This window comes from Hemicordylus capensis, chromosome 4, assembly GCF_027244095.1.
Source record: "Hemicordylus capensis ecotype Gifberg chromosome 4, rHemCap1.1.pri, whole genome shotgun sequence".
Lineage (NCBI taxonomy): Eukaryota > Metazoa > Chordata > Lepidosauria > Squamata > Cordylidae > Hemicordylus > Hemicordylus capensis.
The window spans coordinates 218,070,206-218,091,099 of NC_069660.1; the positions used below are offsets into that span (position 1 = coordinate 218,070,206).

Genomic DNA, 20,894 nt, shown 5'->3' on the forward strand with positions numbered 1-20,894 from the left:
AAAAAGAGATTCTAGAGAAAAGGTTTGATTCATTTATTTTTTCAGGGCTATTATGAGTAAAATTTAACAAATTGGTTCAAAATAGATAGGCAGGCAGGCATGCACATGCATTACTTCTTCATACCTGTTGGAATTTGGAATTAAAAGAAAATCCATAGTCAAAATCCAACCATTAAAGTCAGTGAGATTTTTGTCACTGAGACACAAGGAAAAAAGGGAGATTTTATACTACTGTGTTCTAAATTATCACAAGCAGATGTTTGTTTTTTTGTTAAGGGAAATATCCTGGTGCTTTATAAGAGATTGCTAGTCAAGGAGCATGCTTAGAATACATTATTTTATGCAATATTGGTCTGTATGGATGTCAGGCCAGATATAGCCTGTGGATTACACAGCACTTTAGGGCCAAAGAAAAATGCATAAACAGTATTTTGTTTTTTTAATGATAGTTAGGTCTGAACCTTTCAAGAGTTTGTTCTTTAAATTTGACTGTAATTTTAATCTGCTTTCTACCTTTTCTTCCCAAGAAGTTTTTACAGCTAGTCGTCAGTTCAGAATTCTAGAAGGAGCCCATCTGGACCCTGTGTCCTTCCAATCTTCATTTACTCTAATTTCATTATTACCTGTCCTTAAATGACCCCAGCTTCCCTCTGTATTTCTGTTTACTCCCATAGGAAATTAGTTTTTCTCTTGCTTAACCCATCCGTCTTTGTGAGCCCTGAGGCAGAGAGAGAGATTCAGTATTGTTCTCTCTTTCCATCACTAACCTCAATATCCTACATTCTCTCAGAAGTTCTTTACTCATATCTTTGTTTCAAAGTTGTTTAAAAATATATTATATTATATTATATTATATTATATTATATTATATTATATTATATTATATTATATTATATTATATTATAATCCATATTAGCTTCTGTCTTGTTATCACAGAAGTTCATCTTTGGGCAAGTCCAAAAGTCACATAAGCATCTAATCCTATGCATGTCTGCTCAGAAGCAAGTCCCTCTAAGGCTCAATGGGGCTGACTCCCAAATAACTGTGCACAGGATTGCAACATTAAAAATTGCATTGGAGCCTCCCTTGTGCTTTTGTGTCATGTATGAGTGCCGTTAATGTGGGAGCAAAAATTGGACAATAAATCAAACATATGCTGCAGCCATTAAAGCCAAAGTATGCCTCATGTGTGAAAATGCCCTTTACCAGTTCTTTACCTGTATTATTTTCATGGGATTGTAAAAAAAAAATTTAACTTCTCCCAGTTAATTATTAAAGCTTGCTGTCCTCACTTTTTTATTTTCTTTCTTTAATTGCCTTTATTTTTGTTTTCCTGTTCCGAATAATCAAATAACACATGACAACAATCAACGGGGATATCGGCTGTTTCAACTGTACGGAGTTATCCATTCAAGAGCTCCCAGGCACCAGTGACTGGACAATAAAATTTCAAAAACTGCCTGTATTCCTCCCTTGTCAGCTGTAGAGAATAGTGCCCTCTGATTGGATCACGAGTAAATAGCAGGGCAATAACCTTTTATTTCTACCCAGTACCTGACTAATGAGACTGCCTGACACCGATCAGAAAGAAAGTCAGAAGAAATGAAGAAAAGAGGAAGCAGGGCAGGGGGAGGGGAGGTATAACCCTTTCCTTTAGCTTTGTGTCTTTGACAAGCAGCTGAGGCAATAAACAAGCAGTTTTATGGCCTAATTGCATTTTAATCAATTTGAGCTTTGAACTACATTGGAGAGGCTGCTAACTTATTTTAGAATCATGTATGGCTTTATTGCACCAACTTTCTTCAGTTAATGGGCTTACTGTTACAAAGATACTGAGAGACCCTCAACATGGCCTTCTTTTACCCTGGAGGGGTTTGCTAGGGAGGGAAATTCAAACTAGACAAAATCAAGACAATACTTATCAAATGAGTCAATCCAGAAAACTAGCGGGCTGCCAAATTTCCTACCCACTTGAGAGATTTGTGGCAGAGAGTGGGTGGGGGATGCTTGCCAAAGGATTCTCGCCTCCCTCTGCCGCCCGCCCCACACGCACACATCCACTCAAGAGGTCTAACAAGCTGGGCATGGTTTGAGCCAGGTTCAGACTCCGCTTTAGAAGCTTCTTCTTTCAGTGCCAGTGTTCATCACTGAAGTATGCCAGCAAGTGTTCCTCTTGTGGCTGGGTGACCATCAATATACCCCATGCAGCTGAGATTGGGACAGGTCAGGCAGTAAAGGCATTCTGGCAAGTTTGAGGCACAATGCCACTCTTCAGCCACAACCTAGAACTTGACAGAGATGGTTCATGGTAGACTCTAAGGTGCTTCCAACCCCCGGCACACACCAGAATTATTTATATACATGAGCAATAAAAAATATATGAGCACTCACCATCATGGATATGGTGCTCTGCGGTTCAGACAAACACCTGAACAGGGGAGCAGGGCACCTGATCTGTTTGCGCTGCTGCACACGGTTGCAGTAGCACTTTTTTTAAAAACTCTGAATAGGGCTTTTCTGTACCAGATATTTTTTAGCCATCGAAACTGATGAGTAGTAGGCTCAGTATAGTCAAAAGCACACCCTTCTCTACATAATCATCATTTGTTTAGAGAATTATCTGACAAGATGTATCAGACTACTAGGTATTTTAAAGAAAGGATTGAATACATTCACAGAGAATAGATTATTAGTGATGTTGATAATGACAAATGCATTTGTATAGCACTTTAGAATGTTCAAATAACTTCACACACATTGGCCTGGTTCACACCATTATTTGAACCTAGGTTTAATGTGGGTTACTGACATTAGCGTGATTGTGTGAACATAGGAGCATAGGAAGCTGCCATATACTGAGTCAGACCATTGGTCTATCTAGCTCAATATTGGCTCCACAGACTGGCAGCGGCTTCTCTCAAGGTTGCAGGCAGGAATCTTGGAGAAGCCAGGGAGGGAACTTGGAACCTTCTGCTCTTCCAAGAGCAGCTCCATCCCCCTAAGGGAAATATCTTACAGTGCTTACACTTCTAGGCTCCCATTCATATGTAACCAGGGTGGACCCTGCTTAGCTAAGGGGACAAGTCATGCTTGCTACCACAAGACCAGCTCTCCTCTCCACACATTAAGGCTCTTCTCACGATTGGTGAGAAGAGCCTCTAGGGGGGTTGCGAGGAGAGCGGGCTAAGCCCACTCTCCTCACAGATGACCAGCCAGTCTGGTCTGGGCGGGTGCCCACACGACTGCCAGCTCTGTTATGGAGCCGACAGGGGCTGGGAGGATCTGGGACTGTGTGACCCCCGGAAGTTCCAGTATGCCCTGCACGAGTGTGCAGGGCATACTGGAGACACCCCTGAGCCGGGAGGCTGCTTTTAAGCTTCCCGGTCGGGGGTCTCCTCGTGAGTAGCCATGGCGCGGAGCTACTCATGGACTGCCTACTGAGGCAGAAGGGACCACATCAATCACAGTTTGCCAAGGGCCCTTTGAAACCTGATTTTACAATTGGTTCACAACTCTTCCTGATTCACATCTCAGCTTCTCAGGCGTGATGTTACATTGCTTTTCGGTTTCCTTTTATTTCTCTGATTTCCTATATTAAAGAGGATGCCAGTTTCATGCACATGAACTTTATCCCACAGAGAGAGAGAGAAAATGCCCAAGAGCATAATTTATATACCTCATCAAAGAAACCCTAAAATCACATACTCAGCTCTCATTGTAATATATACTGCTATATAAATTTTATTATTAAAATAATAATTTTCATCTATCTTTTGTTCATCTTGAACAAAAAGTTCTGAAAGTAGTTGACATAGCAAAATATATGGGGAGAAAAGATCCCCTGTCCCATCTGGAAACACACACACACAACACCAGGCAACAGCCACTGGAGATAACACTATGCTGGGCTGAACAGAGACAGTTGCTTTCCCCCTTGTAAATATAAGAGAATCATCATTTTACAAGCTGCCTCTTCATCCAGTTAGAAGTGGGGGTGGGTGGTGGGTGGGGGTGGGGGAATTCAACACGTATCCTTCAAAGGAACAGACAGGAAGCAATCTGTGTTCTTTAAAACCCACAATTGTGTGTGAATGCATATACATCCCACCATGCCTCTTTGAGCCTTCCAATGAACACAGCCAAAAAACCAGCATGGCTCTGTGGCAATTATTGGACATAGATCAACGCACATTTGTACACTTCACTGTACAACACGCATAGGAAACTTCTCAGTGTCTAAACTGGCAGCTGATTGAAATTTCCCCTCCACTTTCCCTAAGGTCTGAGGTGTGGGATTCATGAGCCAGGGTCTCAGCTAGAACAGGTGTCTATCGCTGTGTAAACAGCAATTAGGCTCAAATTTTAGACTTTTTTTTCCAAATCCCTATCTGAGGAAAAGCCCAGGAATAAATAGTTGCTGTAACGGCCAGGGGTATTGTGTAGCATTATAGCCTCCAGCTGGGCTATTACATACCATAGACGGGTGAAGAATACGAGCACCTGACAGATGTGTTCTGTTAGCTTCATTAGGAAAGAAACAAAGAAACTCCTCAATTAATAGCAGTGGAGCCAAAGGGAGGGGGTGGGAGGAATCATAGCCTGTTATTTAAACAGAGTCAGGGAGCTTTTCACTGGTGGCTTAATATGGTTCATTAATAAAAACAGCTTTCTGAATGCCCAGTTTAAGTCAAAAGAAATCACTTGCATTTTTTTCCTCCAGAAAAGGAAGGGCAAAATGACAAACTACAGTTGTTACATTCATGTCATGTAGGGAAGGGAGGAGTGGAAGGGCGGCCCATCTCAAAGATCCCTTTAAACCCTAAGGTGGGTTGCTTTTCACCGGCTTAGAGCTGCCTAAGTCACATCAGGATCTTAGCTGAATGGCTTGCTGGGGTTGTATAACCATTTCCGAAGTCTTGATCAAGAAACATTCACCGCAGTCAACAAGAACAATGATTTACAAAGTGCTGGAAAGAAACTCTTATTATAATTGAAATAAATTCTGTCCAGTGCCTGATGACATTTCTTTATTATTATTATTATTATTAGTAGTAGTAGTAGTAGTAGTAGTAGTCCTGTTTCAAGGATTTAAAACCCTGGTAAAATCATGTTAACTGTAGCTCTGGGTGTTATTTCTTTAGAACAATAGCTTATACTATTCCTTTTGTTTAAAATGGTGCATTATTGAGATGTACATACAAGCAGAATGTATTTTTCACCGCACTATAAGCCATTGCCCATTTTTTTAATTAAAAGAAACCAAGTTAGATAATACAGCAATGTTTCTTTTGTTTTCTTCTAAATATAAAACTGGGAAAAATAATAACCGGTTTATATAAAAAGAAAAAGAAGAAAAGCAATTCCAGATGTGATCATTCTAAACCAGCAGAGCTGATTGCCACATCATTGAGCTATGAAGTCCACTGTTACCTTTTGGAATGGGAGAATGTATTTGAGTCTCTTCAGATCTTGTACATTTAGAAATAAAAGGGGGAGGCAAATGCACGTTGTGTGGGAAGAATGTGTTGTGTGTTTTTTTTTATACACAATACCGAAAAACTGATAGAATGTAATGGATAATTGTTAGATTGTCTGGAGACCAACAATGTTTCCCCCCCACAGAGATGAAAGTGGTTTGAAAGAGGGATCGCTGTTCATAGAGTGTAAACCCATCCCACTTTTGTGCCAACTAAACAGGCTTTGCAGGGTTTCGCAGTGTTCAAAAAAACCTGTGCATCAGGGAAAGCATATGCCTCTCTCAAACCATTTTAAGGTTTCCTAGAAATTGTCTCTAGTGATGGAAAGGATCATAAATTCCATTGGACTACCCTTCTGCACGTGAGATAGAAACTGCCAGGCTACACTCCTAATATTTATTTATTTATTTATGTATTTTTGCATTTATATACTGCCTTTCGTTAAAAAGACAACCCCAAGGCGGTTTACAAAAGTCAAAAACATATAATAAAAAGACAATAAAAACATCATGTTAAAAATATAAAAACATATAAAAACAGGCATAAAAACAATACAACAAATACAACAAATAAAAACACCCAGAAGCAGCAGTAAAAACGATTATGTAAAAGCCTGGGTAAAAAGCCAAGTCTTTAAAAGCTTTCTAAAAGCCGTGATGGAGTCCGAGGAACGAATGGCCACTGGGAGAGCATTCCAGAGTCTGGGGGCAGCAACAGAGAAGGCCCTGTCCCGAGTGCACGACAGCCGGGCCTCCCTCATTGTCGGCACCCGGAACAGGGCACCCTCTGATGTCCTTGTCAAGCGGGCAGCAACCCTTGGGAGCAGGCGGTCCCTCAAATACCCCGGGCCCAAACCGTTTAGGGCTTTAAAGGTCAAAACCAGCACCTTGAATTGGACCCGGAAACGAACTGGCAGCCAATATGCAATGCAAGTCTTCAACATACAGTCCTTGGCCCTTCTCCCGCTTACTTCTAGCCATGTGGGACCCACTTTCCAAATGGTAAGAACCCATGCTGCGGCAAAAAGCAGGGTAATGAATGCAAAGCCAGTCATATGGATCTTTCATACTCAGTTGTCATCCACCCTCCTGGCCAAGAGATACGTGGGTCCTGTATCCAAATGCCTACTGCAGCAAGTGCTGCTAGCACAAAGTGTGAATGGGGCATAAGGTGCACTACGATTAGGCAACAGGGCTATGTCAGAATCACCTGTGCCATAAATGAAACGCTTAGTAATGCATAAACCGATTGGATACATTTAGCAAATCAATCATGCCAAGAATGTCCTTCCATGTTCTTATGAAGCACATTCATTAGACTTATTCAGCACGGAAGAACAACTCGTGGTATGAAATATTCTATTCAGTTCAAATCAGATATCCCATCTGTGTAGCCATCTCTAGTGGTTTAGCAATGAATTGTCACTAAATGTTTCCCAAACCAAATTCAAGATTAATTGAAAGGTTCCTGCTTGGGCAAAACAGTAAGGCATTCTGAGGGTCAAGGAACTCTGAGGGAAGCTAAATGCATTTTGATAGGGTTAATGGTATTTTTCAGTGAGCTACACACATCCTTAGTTTGCCTCTTTCTTTCCTCCACATGTGAACTTACCTGCTTATAATTATGGTAGTGTGCTCTGGAGGAAGATATTCTGTAATAACAGGAAATAAAGATAATATATAAATTGTCTGTGTACTGAAGAATCAGGTACAACAGCAATAATAATAATTAAAACAAAAACCAGGCTTAATTGGTAAGGCTCAGAGCAAGACACGTCCCTGATATGAAAGTCAGGGCTCAGCTCTGGGACATGTAAAGGAATAATGACAAAGATGGGTACATCTGCATCTGAGCATGGGCAGAGAGCCAAGTTCTCCCCACTGTGCAGCCACAGCATTCTGCCAAGCATCTTGGGTTGGGGACAGACCTTTCAGATGGCTTCTGAGAGGCTTGAGCCCCAGAAATGTTTCATTCCTGTTCACAGAATCAAATGAAGAGAGGCATATATCAGGTAAAGGAACAAATGTGCTTATAGGGACATTGCAAGCCACTTAGCGGGTGGTTTCACACAATCTGCTGCAAGGAAAAAAGGGCAGAATTGTTAGACGCGCTCCCAGAGGGTGTGTTGTATGAACCCACCCAAGTGCAGTTCCCAAGCTTCAGTGCCCAGCTTTATCCCAACTGCTGCCAGACTTCCGTAACCAATATTTGAAGTTGGGCAGGCCTTCAGGTTAGGGTTGTGCACGTGTCAAATTCTGCGATTCTATTTGAGGTCCAATAGAATTACAGAACAATCTAATTGATTTGTCAAGAACAGCCAGCTTGGCCAGCTGTCTTGATGAATCATCCTCGAATCACCCAAATCGATTCAGGTGCTTCAAGCACCATTTTAGGTCCATTTTGCTGGGGAAATGGGCCTCAAAATGGCACTTTTTTCCCTGGATAGAGCTGATCTACCAATTGGGGTTGTTGTGTAGACCAGTCCTCCAAGGCAGGCAGAAGTGCCAAGTCTGGTGCGGTGGGCTGGTCTACCCACCAACCCCGATTAGTAGACCAGCTCTCCCTGGAAAAACAGGCGAGCTGGTCTACCGATTGGAATAGGTGGGTAAACCAGCCCTCCGCTCCAGACATAGTTCATCAGCCTGCCTCGGACTGGTCTACCCTGGTTGATGAATTGGGAGACCAGCTCCCCAATTGGTAGACCAGCTCTTCCTGGGAAAGTAGGCTGAAATGGCCGTTTTTCTGGCTGGCGCACTAAGGCTGACATGCTAAGTCTGAAGCAGAGGGCTGGTTTACCCACCGATCCCAATCAGTAGACCAGCTCGCCTATTTTTCCAGGGAAAGCTGGTCTACCAATTGGGGTAGACCAGCCCTCCACTCCAGACTTGGCATATCTGCCACCTCAGAGGACTGGTCTGCCCACCAACCCCAATTGGTAGAACAGTTCTTCCCAGAAAAGGTGCCATTTTGTGGCCGGTTTCTCCCAGCAAAACAGCCCTCAAAATAGCATTCAAATCACCTGAATTGATTTGGGTCAAATCATGGGTGATTTGCTTTGACCCTGAATCAGGCCCTCTATTTTAAGGGTGATTCAATTTGAGGTCAAAAATGCAAATTACTCCCAATTCAACCCAAATCTATTTGACCTCAAATAGAATTTCACACCCCTAATTAAGGTCATTCACAGGCTGGGGCTGGGGAAGGCTGGTGGAGAGGCAGGAGCTTACCTGCCTTCCCCCACATGACCCATGTCACTCCCGGGCTTTACTGTGCCGTGCACACATGATCAGCACTGTGGCAAACCCAACGGCAATCAGGAGCAGTGGGGAAGGAAGCAGAGAAGTGCAGTGCACTGGGATACCTCCGTGCTGCCAGGCCACTCCTCCCCCCCCCCACCAGCTCTGTGGATAAGATGGCTGCTGGAAGCCTGGTAAGGGCTGCCAGCAGGCCACTCACCCCCTCAACCGGGCAGTGGGGTAGGAGGTACATGTGCACATCCTCCTACCTCACTTTTAGACCAGGTTTCAAACCCGGGAGGACCAGGATCGGGTAGGGCTGGTCATGAATGACCTCAATGTCTGGAGAACATCAGGCAGAGGACTCAGGAACTGCATTTGAGAAGTTTCATATGACATGCCTGTCAAGAGTGTGTGATGTTGGTTCCAACATTTCCCCAACATTTCCCCCACTTCCTTAGTTGTGCGGATTGTGTGAAGCGACCCATAGCATATTCAGGAGCAGATCTCAGGCTTTTGTATTGTGCTAGTATGACTAGACCACATTGATTTTCATTTCCCTCTAGATCCCTTTCTCCAACCTTCCTTGTCCTTTGCCAAGGGACATCTCATATCCAGCTCCTGTCTCCACTGGGATTCTCCAAGGCCCAGCAGACCTATCAGGTGGTAACATTTGGACATCTTGTTTCAAAAGAATGTTGGCTGGGAAAAGATTCGGGGCTATAAAGCCCTTTACAATGCTACTGGTAGTTGGCCTCCTTTAGTTCACTTGCTAGATTTATGGAGCAGGTTTTGCAGCCTATAAAGCCTATTTCAGTTCCCAGGGTTTGTTATACCTTCTTCTTTCATCTTTTCATCACCCACACTGCAAATTATTCTAGCTCTATTTCTCAAGTGTATTAAGCTAGTATCTTTGCCAAGTCCCAGTTCTCTGTTTAGATTCTGGCATCAAAGCCTTAGGCCAATTTTATTGCATTTGTATGTGCTGTCAGAGAAATGTCTTTATTCTAAAATGCCCCTTGTATATCAGCAGCACTTAAGTGACCTGATGGAAGTAGCAAGAAAACTCTCCTTTGTCTTTTCTTGCCTGTAGACACACTTTTGCATTTGTTTTTCAGGTTCTACTGACGCAGACTGTAAAATTCGTACTAGGGTGTGCTGGAGGGGGATCACCTTGTTACTCCATTTGCTCGCTTTGTTAGAACCTAGATTTGTTTCATTCCTCAACCATTAGACCTATATTTGTTTTGTTACTAATTCAGGAATGTCACAACCCCTATCCAAACATTAACCCGCAACACACAATCATTCGAGCTTGTGAGGAGCCTGAGCCAGGTAGCAGGACAAATGACCAGAGCTGCCACTGGGCTCCACATACTCCGCTTGAACACAGTTGCGGTGGCAGCAAACACACAGCATGGAAGTCCACCCAAGGAATTGGGGGACCTTCCCACAATGCAACATGCTGCCAGCAGAAGTGAAAAACCTCATTACATCACAGCAATGCTCTGATTGGCTGGGCAAGCCCAATTCAAGCCATTTCAAGCCCAGGATCATAGAGATGGCTGTGCAAAGAAGCACATTCCCTGCTCACAGCCCCAGCAGCTGCAGTCCTCTCTAGAAAATATGGTGGGTGGCTGTAGAAAACTGAAAGCGGAGCAGGAGGTGGACGCATGATCACCAAACACGGGTATCAGGGTCTTGTAAAAACCAAACTTACTGTTTGGTTTTCTTGCACTGGCTTCCAATTGGCTTGAGATCTCCTTGCTTCTTGGTTGGCTTGTTATCATACAAATCAAGTGTTGCCATGGGCAACTGTGCCCCCATTGGCTGGGTGGAGCGAGGAGGGAGGGGGAACAAAAAAAGGAAGGAATTTCAGAATGTTTCCAAAGGGCCTGGAGAGGGGAGGCCGAGAGAGCCCTTAGTGTGCCCTTGAAGAGGATACATCAGGAGGGGAGAAAGGAAGGAATCAAGGAAGTTATGGGTTTTTTGGTTTTCTTTCCTTGGCACTGAGTATAATATGCTGTGCTATTGCTGCTTTATTATTAACTATCGGGTTTTGCGGGATCTCTGATTGACAAAGATAGAAGTTGGGTGCCTGCCTACCTGCCTTGAATTGTGGTTTGGTCTGTTTGTGAGGTGGTGTTGGTGAGGTGACATGAAATGGACAGTGGCAGCTCAGGTAGGTGTGTGTGTGTGTGTGTATAATATTCCTTGTTGATTGCTATGATGAGCTCCAAGTAGGGCCTTGAGACTAATTTGTGCTTCACTCTCTGGTCTGCTCTGCAATTAGCATTCTACATTGCAAGTTGTACTCAGTCAAAATGTGGCTGAATATGTTGTCCTAGTTGAGCTTATGGCTATGCTTGCTGGCTGCAAAGTGGCAGCTGTTGCAATACTGAAGTAAGGAGTCATAATTGTGTGTAAGAGAGCAACTTGTGGCAATGATGTTCCTACAGTGCAGGCACAGTGGCTGGCAGTGGGTTCTGAGTCAGTGATTCTTTTTTTGCCATCTTTGGACTGTGTATTTGGCCATTATTTCATGGCTAAATAATCTGGCCATTATTTCATGGCTACATGAGGAGCTCCCCCACCCTCTACTTTTTAAGTATTTTTAAAATATAGAACAAGCATCGGTGCTCTTCTCTTTGGAAGCCTCCCAGTATCTGTTGTCTTTTCCCCCATGTTGGGTCTGTTTGGGGTATTGTAAGGGGGAAATGGCCACTGTCACAAAAACATGGCAGCCTCCACAGGCAGTGGTCCCCCCACCACACAATAGTCCAGACCAACACACATGGAACACATGGTAACTAGTAGGTAAGTAGTTATCATGGTAACATTATAACTAATAGGAGCAGGGGTGTAGTGATAATTGAGTGGATGGGTTCCAAGAACCCAGCCCTCCCCACCCAGAGGAACATAGGAAGTTGCCATATACTGAGTTGGTCTATCTAGCTCAGTATTGTCTTCGCAGATTGGCAGCGGCTTCTCCAAGGTTGCAGGCAGGAATCTCTCAGCTCTATCTTGGAGATGCCAGTGAGGGAACTTGAAACCTGCAGCTCCCCCAAGGTCTTGAGAGTCCCCCACAGCTCCACCTCTCCCCATTTTCTTCATTATCTCCCTCACTCTGAGGGCCCACTAGGGAGAGGGGTGAACACAGGCCCCCTCTCCCCTAGCTATGCCCCTGAGTAGGAGAGTGACTGAGCTCTGATTCTGCTTCTACATTTCAGCAGGAACATTTTGGGAAAGGAAGTATGAAATGAATGCATGTCCTTAACTTGTACTGTACAAATAGTGTTTTCTTTGATAAAGGAAATGTCCTAGAAGTTGGTTTAAAAGTGCAAAATGTGGCTGCTTGGATGCTTACAAGGCCCAGCAACAAGATAGAATAATATCAGTCTTGAACCAGTTGTACAGGTTGCCAGTTCATTTTCAGACCCAAATTATTATTTTTGGCTAACATTCTAACAACTGTGTACACACAATGGTAACCCCAAGGCTAGACCCAGTGCTTTGAAAATGTGACCATTTGCGTTGCTCTCTCCATACTGCAGAAGTCCTCTGTTACAGCAGATATGTAAGATCAGAAATGTAAAGTGGGGGGGAGAGGGAGAGGGAGAGAGAGAGAGAGAGAGAGAGAGATGGAACTATCAGGGAGTTAGGTGAGAACTAGGAAAAAATGGGAGGTAGATTTATGCAAGGTGATGGGGGAGTTCAAACAATGATCTCCCAGATTTCTAAAGTCACAAGATGTGAGAGGAGAACTAGTCTTGTGGTAGCAAGCATGAATTGTCCCTTTGCTAAGGAGGGTCTGCCCTGGTGTTCATTTGAATAGGAGACTACATGTGAACACTATAAGATATTTCACCTCAAGGGGCGATGCTGCTCTGGAAAGAGCACCTGCATGCTTGCATGCAGAAGGTTCCAGGTTTCCTCCCTGGCATCTTCAAGATAGGGCTGAGAGAGATTCCTGCCTGCAACCTTGGAGAAGCCGCTGACAGTCTGTGTAGACAATACTGAACTAGATGGACCAATGGTCTGACTTAGTATAAGGCAGCTTCCTGTGTTCCTGTGTGTTCCGCAAAATGCAACTTTGTCTTTGGAGTCATGTTTTTCTTAACAGTTCCCACATGCGCACTGATCCACAACCACAGTGATCATGCAAAAGAAATGTGTCATCACAAAACAGACAGAAATAAAATAGCCTCTCTCAGCCTTCTCTTCCATGGAAGGCCCGTCTTCTTTCATGGATTTAGCACACTGATACTGTCCACCATTGACACTGCACTATTTGCGTGTGCAGAGAAACTGAGTGCTTCCGTATTTCTATGTGACACCTTTTTGCTTCCTGATAAAATAATATACTGGAGAGTAATTGCAGTGCTGTTGGTGGCGGCAGCAGCCAGAGGGGCAGGAAGTGAGGGATACATACCAGCTGACAGAATATCAGCAAAACATTAAGCAAAAGCACTTCCAACAACAACATATGGTTTAACTATAGTGGCAGAAATAATAGCTGTAAGGAGGCAATAGCTAGAATGCCTAAAAATGTAAGAGTAGCATCCTTAGCGGGATTCATCCATCCCCTGTGGGGCCATGAGCTACCATGGTGTGTCTTTTGAGAGGACAGAGAGGAGGTCCCTTTGTCCAATGTTCATTTTAATGTGCAGTACATCAAAATATGTGCAATGGAAACTAAGATTTTGTACAGTTGGGCCTATTGAGTTTAATAAGGACGTAGGTTGTTTCCTAAGAAGAAACAAAGAGGGCAGGGATAATTGTTTGCTTTCCATTGTCATAATCTGATACAAAAAGTACATTACAGCCTTCTGTTGCACTCTCTCATTCTTTGTGGGCCTCTTCATTTTTTGTGCTTCCCCTCTTTCTTTGTCCTTATTTCCCCTCCCTCCCTCTCGGTCACTTTTGATTCATTCGCCTTTTTCCTTCTGTAACCAAATTCTGAAGGAAGGGGATGCTTGTGGGTAGGGGTGGGCTGCAGCCGCTGCTTGTTCAGTTGGACACAAAGTTTATAATAAACCTGCATGCTTCCTCTGTAACATGTAAGAATGCAAAGGCAACAGCCACACCCACTGCATGTCCCCAGCTTCTGGGATTCTGCCTGTGCACCTGGAGGTTCTCTATAGCCATCATGACTAATAGCCACAGAGGGACCTCTCCTCCTCCGAGAATGTTTCTAAACCCCTTTCAAGCCCATCTAAGCCAGTGGTCATCACCGCATCTAGAGGTGGTGAGTTCCACAAGTTAACTGGCTTTCTTTTTGTGTATTCTGAACAGAGACAGGCCTCAATGCTGAAAGTGATTTAGAGCAATTTCCTAGCTAAAGGACTCCAGCAAGTGATTAGGTGGGAAATTAGCTGGGGACATGCAATGGATATGGCTGTTGTCTTTGCCCTCCTACATGCTACAGAGGACTCAGATGTTACAGAGGACTCATGCAAGGCTTATTATAAACTTTGTGTCCAACTGCACAAGCAGCGGCTGCAGCCCACCCCTATCCACAAGCATCCTCTTCCTTCAGAATTTGTTAACAGAAGGGGAAAGTCAAATGAATAGAAAGTGACATGTGTGGAGCAGGGAGGGCAGGACTGGGATGACTCACCCCTGGTGGTCTGACACTTTGAGCTGCACCCCCAAGACAGTGTTTGGATTCAAACCAGAGCCAGCATGACCAGTAACAGTAACTTGTGACTTCACAGTCAGCCACAGAATTCTGCCATCATGGTTCCCCTTGGAAACCCGCGAAGATTCTGCAGCAGCCTCACTTGGCAGCGTTTTAGATTAGCTGAAGCATCTTCGATAAATTGGCTGTCTTCGGCTGTCAGTTTATTAGCAGCTTATCAGCTTAGTTGTCAAGATGGGTGGCTGTTGGTCATGTGTGGCCTGCAGGTAAGTCTCTGGCATGGTGGGTGAAGCAAAATCTAATGGCGGTGTGGACTTGGTTTTTAAAGATGCCCTTCCGTTGTTTTAGCCTGTCTGGGCAGAGAACTGAAGCCCAGCCTGCTGTGTTCACACGTGTTTGTGCTCCCTGTGGGAACTTCAGTGGTCACAAGTTCACCACCAGTATTCACACCACACAGCTTCTCCTTGAAATGCAGGCGGCCCTCGAAGGTCACCTGCTTGGCTGATTTCCACTGTGTTTCTTAAGCTTGGAGGTCCTAGATGGGTGAAGCTGTATCACTCAGGAGCTACTGGCTGGCTCCTGTGGGCCCACTTGGGGGGTTGTGGGGAAATCCTGCCCACCAGTTGAAGCTGACTTCAAAAGCTGCCCCCCAGCACCCCCATGTTATTTCCAAGAACATGCCTAACCTTTTCTTCTTTCATGTTCCCATAGGTCTCACCCAGAGGCAGAACCAAAGTGAGTTGCTCTCTTCTCTACCCTCCTCTTAATGCTTTTGGCTCTGGTGTGGCCAGCTGAAGGGATGGGGAGGGGAGTGATGAGGGAGAGGTGTTCAGACATAGCCCAAACCCAGGTGTGGCATATATTGCCTCATCAAGGTGAGCCCATCTCCTTTCCATGTTCAGAATGCCAGTAATTGGCTGCTGAATCAAATGCCAATTTCATCAACTGTCCCCTTGATACCTTTGGCAGGCTGCCTCCCTCCTATTTAAAACACAAAACAGCATGTATGTGTCCCTTTGTGGGGGGACTTTTTAAAAAGTGGGGAAACTACACTGGAGAGGGGTGGGAAAGCTGGCCTCATGACTGTGAACTATGAGAGCAGGCCCACCCCCCGCCCCGCCACAACCAGTCAATCTTCAATGAAAAATACTCTGAGCAAAATGCAGTGAGTGACATTCAACAGCAATTACATTCACTGCTCCCAACTATGGAATCATCCAAAATTAGCAGGGCCAGCTAGAAGGATTAGGGGAGAGGACATACTTGGCTGCATGTGAATTAAAATTAGAGGGAGGGCACATACTAGTAATACCCCTAGTAATACTAGTAATACCCCTAGTATTACTGGGGGAGGAGACCCTCTCTTTCCTGTGATTTGCTACTAAGAATATTTCTCCTTATCTCTGCAGGGATGAAGATGAAGAGGCAGCACTGACAGGTAAGTGGATGGTGAGAGTGCCTGCTTCTCCTCAGGGCTCCCCAGACCCCCAGGGAAAGCCTCCTTGGAGAACTGTTTCTCTTAGACAATGGAGAGAGATGAGCAGACATCCATCTGATGGATGGATAGCAGGAGGGCAGGTTCAGCCACCTCTAACCTTTGCTGTTGATGCAGCCGAAAGTTTTGGAGGAGATCGGGGGCGGGGCGCTCTGTGAGTCATATCTAGCTATCCTCCATTCGAGGAGGAGATGGGGAAAGGGCTGTGGCAGCAGGCAGGTAGGTTTGGTCATTCTCCTTTAGAGGTTGTGCACTTTTGAAAAAGTCCTGCAAGAACCCTTTGCCCACACCCAGCCCCAAGACATCCTCTGGGTCTTTTTCTCCCTGTCTTCAAGAAGAGGAAGCTATTTGTTTTCAAAGTATCTCATTTTTTGACAATTACATGGGTCAAGATGGAATTGGAGGATCACCTGAAAACAAGGGCAACATTTCCTGGCCAATGAGCTCTAAGCTCGGACCAAAGAGACTCTTTCTTTCTCCCACCACAGTTTTCTACCTCTAGGAGCCAGGCCTGCATTCCTGAGATCACAGCTATGCTTCTTGCTTATGGCATCCAGAGAGATTTTCAAGACCCCCCACCCCACTATGCTAAGAGGCTGTAACTGGGGGTTGGTTCATGAACCAGAGACAGTCCATGTCAACCTACAGCTCCCATTCTGCTCAAAGGAAAAGCCTCTTTCCTCACACAGAAGGGAGAGCCCATAGCCCAGCAGTGGAACAATTGCTTTGCATATACAAGGTCTCCGGTTTAGACTTCATCATCTTCTGTTAAAGGATCTTAGCTACCTAGGAAAAGGCCTCTGCCCAAGAGTGGCTGCCAGCCTGAGTAGGGCAAAGAGAGCCAGGAGTATGACTTGGTAGAAGGCAGCCGCACTTATTTATTTTATCATATTTATTTATTTATCATATTTTCCCACCGCCCAAAACTTACGTCTCTGGGCAGTTTACAACAAGATTACAAAAGTAAAACATTAATTAAAAACAAAACAAAAAACAAAAAAAATTTAAAAGCAAGAAATTTAAAACACAATTTAAAATTTTAAAAGAATATTCTAAAAACAACATTCAAAACAATCAAAACTATATCAGTTAAAAGCCTGGGTGAAGAAATGTGTCTTTAAGGACTTTTTAAAGGATGTCAGAGATGGGGAGGCTCTTATTTCACTAGGGAGTGCATTCCAAAGCTTTGGGGCAGCAACGGAGAAGGCCCGTCCCTGAGTAGCCACCAGATGAGCTGGTGGCAAATGCAGACGGACCTCTCCTGATGATCTCAGTGGGCAGCAGGGTTCATTACGAAGAAGCCGTTCTCTTAAAAACCCAGGGCCCAAGATGTTTAGGACTTTATAGGTTATGACCAACACCTTGTATTTTGCTCGGAAACATAGCAGCAGCCAGTGTAACTCCTTCAATGCGGGTGTAATATGGTCTCTCCTAGATGACCCAAAGACCAGCCTGGCTGCCGCGTTGTGGACCAACTGTAGTTTCCAGACTACGTACAAGGGCAGCCCCACATGGAGCGCATTGCAGTAATCCAGTCTAGAGGTTACCAGCAGATGTACCACTGTTTTGAGGTCATCTCACTCAAGAAATGGACGCAGCTGGCGTATCAGACAGCCGAAGCTGATAGAAGGCACTTCTGGCCACTGTCTCAACCTGGGACACCAAGGAGAGACTTGGATCCAGAAGCACCCCTAGACTGCGTACCTGTTCCTTCTGGGGAAGTGTGACCCCATCCAGAACAAGCAGCTCAAAACCATTCCAGCTTGTATGTACAGCAGACAGAGCCTGGCCATTGCACTCCCTTCTGAAGTGTACTTGGTGAGGGCTGTCTTGCCAGTCAGTGCTATGCAATGTACTCCTCTTCATTCCTTGCTTGTTTCCTTGGGTGGCCCACCTCACCCACAATCCCAGGATACTTCCCAACTGGCTAACCTAGGCAGAAAATGGAGGCCATTTCTATCAGGCCTACAAGCCACCATCATTTCCTGATTCCTGTTTTATTTCCTCTCTTTCAGGTCATCCCAGAAACCCAAACTATGTTGCACCATTTTCTGGGGGACCTCCCAGTGTTTTGGGGGACACTCTGGGGAAAGAGCTCATTGAGGAATCCTCCATGCCAGAACCCCTTCCAGCACTTTGCATCACCAACGACATCCTGGAGGAAGAGCTCACTGAGGAACCCTCAGTGCCAGAACCCCTTCCAGCACTTTGCATCACCAGCGACATCCTGGAGGAAAAGCTCACTGAGGAACCCTCTGTACCAGAACCTCTTCCAGCACTTGGCATGATCAGTGACATCCTGGAGGAAGAGCTCACTGAGGAACCCTCCGTGCCAGAACCTCTTCCAGCACCTCGCATTACCAACGACATCCTTGGTGAAGAGCTTATTGAGGAAACCTCAATGCCAGAACCCCTTCCAACACCTTGCATCACCAATGACCTACTGGGGAAAGTGCTCATTGAGGATACCTCAGTGCCAGGTCCTTCCATCCTCACAGACACTCCAAAGGAAGCACCTTCTGTGTCAGAGCCCTTACTAGAGCCTTCCATTGCTGATAATTATCTTCAGCAAGAAGTAGAACTCCTCAAAGGGTTACAGCATGACTATGTCCAGCAGCGTAAGTATTGCGGCATCTCAGAAGCCTTTTGTATACAGACTATACACCCTGGACAAAGATCAGCTGCAATTTTGATACCCAGCCCAGATGATGGACTAAGCCCTAGCACTGCCCTTTTTGCAAGTCACCAGTACTCAGCCTGGTCAGCACATACATTTGTTCCTTTTTGCTCTCTTTGTTGCAGAACTGAGGGTTCGCCGCATTTCTCAACAGTTCCCTCGTTCTCTCCAGGCCATCAACCTGCAAATTGGACACATGCAGACAAGGCTCATCCGCAGTGAGGTTCGGCTGCAGCGGTGGGAAAGGGAAGGTATGTTCACAGCATGCCCCTGAAATTGCTGCTGGGCTAAGAACGGTTCTTTTGTTTATTTCATGTTGAAATGCTTGATTTGAGTCTGCATCTAAGGTTTCAGAGGGGAGGCCTGTGAGTGGGTTGTCAGTGCTTGCTGAAGTGTTCCTTCGTTTTATGTCTTTCATGTGTCCAAGCTCCAGTGCCTGTAATCCAAGCAGCTTCTCAGAGTGAGCAGTGAGGGCAAGTGATGGTGGGTGTGGTAGGATGTCAGCCTTTGCAGCTGACCTCCTGCTTCTTCTTCTCTCTTGCAGATGTTCCTGCAGGCCCTGCTGCACTTCTCCAGCCCTCTGGGTCTGATTCATCATTGTCCTCTGCCTCCCTGGAGGTTGCCTCCATCCCACCCTCCACCTCTTCCCTCCTCCTGCATCCCTCTCCACCTCCTCCTCCTACCCCACCTCCTCTGGAGCCGGACCTCAGCAATGTGAAAGAAACTCTGCAGAGTTTGGTAGAGATGCAGGTCCATCAGCTGCATGACCGTAAATCTCACAGAGGCAGCACTCCATAACCTCTACCTTTTCCATCCTCATTGTGATTTTACAATCTAAAAAACGTATAGTCTAAAAACAGAGGCAGGGATACAATAGAAGAAGTAGTGGGAAGCTGAGGTGGGGGCAAGTGGGGGAAAGATGTGTATGTATTTCAGCTGCAGCTCCTTAGGACCAGGGAGACCCAGGTTTGAATTCTCATCCAGCCATGAAACTCGCTGGGTGACTTTGGGCCAGTCACTTGTCCCACAGTCTAACTTACCTCTTAGGGTTATTGTGAGGAAAAAATAACCATGTATAAACCTCCCTGAGCTGCTTGAGGAAGAGCAGAATATGAATGCTAAAAGGAAAACAAATATCAGCCCTTTTGAGTTTAAGCTGAGATGAAACAGGAAACCAAGGAGGATGATATACAATTGTGCATATTGCAAATCCTCCTTATAGTGTCATCAATGTACATGGGCAAAAGTTCCCTGCCACCAGGAGCATACAGTCTAAAGTTTGGCTTTGGAGAGAGAAGTGAGGAAGAGGAGGAATGGGAGAGGAAAGCATAAGGGGCATTCAATTCAAGCCGATGGAGCTGCCTCTACTGAGGCATTACGCCAAAGGCTGCGCAGTGGAGGTGGGTTTTCAGGTACCATTGGAGGGATAGGAGAGAGACGAGGGGCCACATCTGAGTGGCTGTTGCAGACCCAAGGGTCAGCGAGAGAGAAGAGAAAGAGTTGTTTTAGAGAGCAGGAGACCTTCAGGTGGCTCCTGAAGACAGAGAAGCTGGAAGAGCAAAAAATCAACCTGACGGGGTGCAAGTTCACCGCGGGGTACATAGCCATGGAGGGTTTTCAAGACAGAGAGGAGGAGTCTGTGCTGGGCATGGAAGGGGACTAGAGGTCCGTGCAGGGACTGACATGGTGGAGGACAGGCCCCTTCACCCTGTTTGTTTTCTCTCCTTCAAGGCCAAAGAGACCTCCACAGCTGCCAGGAATGTGTACAAAGCTTCAAGGCACTGAGGGGACAATTGAGGCGGCTAAGGAGCAGACTGGCCAGGGTGGAAGCCACTATGGGGATCGTGGTTCCTCCAAGGGAGCTGGACGTTGCTGAGGAAGAAGGGGAAGGCAAATTAAAAGAGACAACTGTGCTACTATTTACATAAGTAGCAATAAAATGCTATGTATATATATTTAAAATATTAAATATTTGTTTTAATAGGATGTAGAGATAGAACAACAATAAAACTTGCATATTTATTGTTTAAAAAAATAAAACATTTTATTTTAAAGAAAATACATTTGTCTTGCTTTGAATATTCTTTGGGTAGAGTTGGGTAAAAAGGTCTTTGGGTCAAACTCAGCTACAGAAAAGACTCTCTTGGCCAGTCCACTCAGGGCCAAGAGATGTTTGAGAGGTTCAAGATGTAGCTCAAGATAGACAGTTCCTTGCCAGGAGGCTCATACAGAGCTTGTCTGCCCCAACATGTATGGCTAGGAGGCCGGATTTTGGCCCTGAAGTGGGATCTGCCCCGTGTGGAAGAGGATGGAATGGTGATGCGGAAGAGGAAGCTTGATTTAGGGCAGGGCTGCACAACTCCAGCCC

General features: G+C 45.2%; 1 protein-coding gene across 2 annotated transcripts; it reads left to right on the plus strand.

The window, feature by feature from the left end:
* Nucleotides 1-14,493: 14,493 nt before the first annotated feature.
* Nucleotides 14,494-20,585, plus strand: LOC128322825 (uncharacterized). Of its 2 annotated transcripts, XR_008306021.1 has the most exons (6): nucleotides 14,494-14,620; nucleotides 15,066-15,089; nucleotides 15,764-15,792; nucleotides 17,865-18,467; nucleotides 18,652-19,295; nucleotides 20,258-20,585. XR_008306021.1 is itself a non-coding variant. In XM_053244873.1 (5 exons), the coding sequence occupies exons 1-5, from the start codon at nucleotides 14,589-14,591 to the stop codon at nucleotides 18,798-18,800; spliced, it is 837 nt and encodes a 278-aa protein (XP_053100848.1). In that variant the 5' UTR covers nucleotides 14,494-14,588; the 3' UTR covers nucleotides 18,801-20,585. The 2 variants fall into 2 exon arrangements, 1 of the variants encoding a protein (XP_053100848.1); XM_053244873.1 differs by having other exon boundaries at nucleotides 18,652-20,585.
* The last annotated feature ends 309 nt before the right edge of the window (nucleotides 20,586-20,894 follow it).

Coding starts and splice junctions, on each gene's coding strand:
- LOC128322825 (XM_053244873.1), top strand. CDS start 14,589: ATGGGTGGCTGTTGGTCATGTGTGGCCTGCAG. Junction 15,793..17,864: donor TGAAGAGGCAGCACTGACAG/GTAAGTGGATGG, acceptor CCTCTCTTTCAG/GTCATCCCAGAAACCCAAAC. Junction 18,468..18,651: donor GCATGACTATGTCCAGCAGC/GTAAGTATTGCG, acceptor TCTTTGTTGCAG/AACTGAGGGTTCGCCGCATT.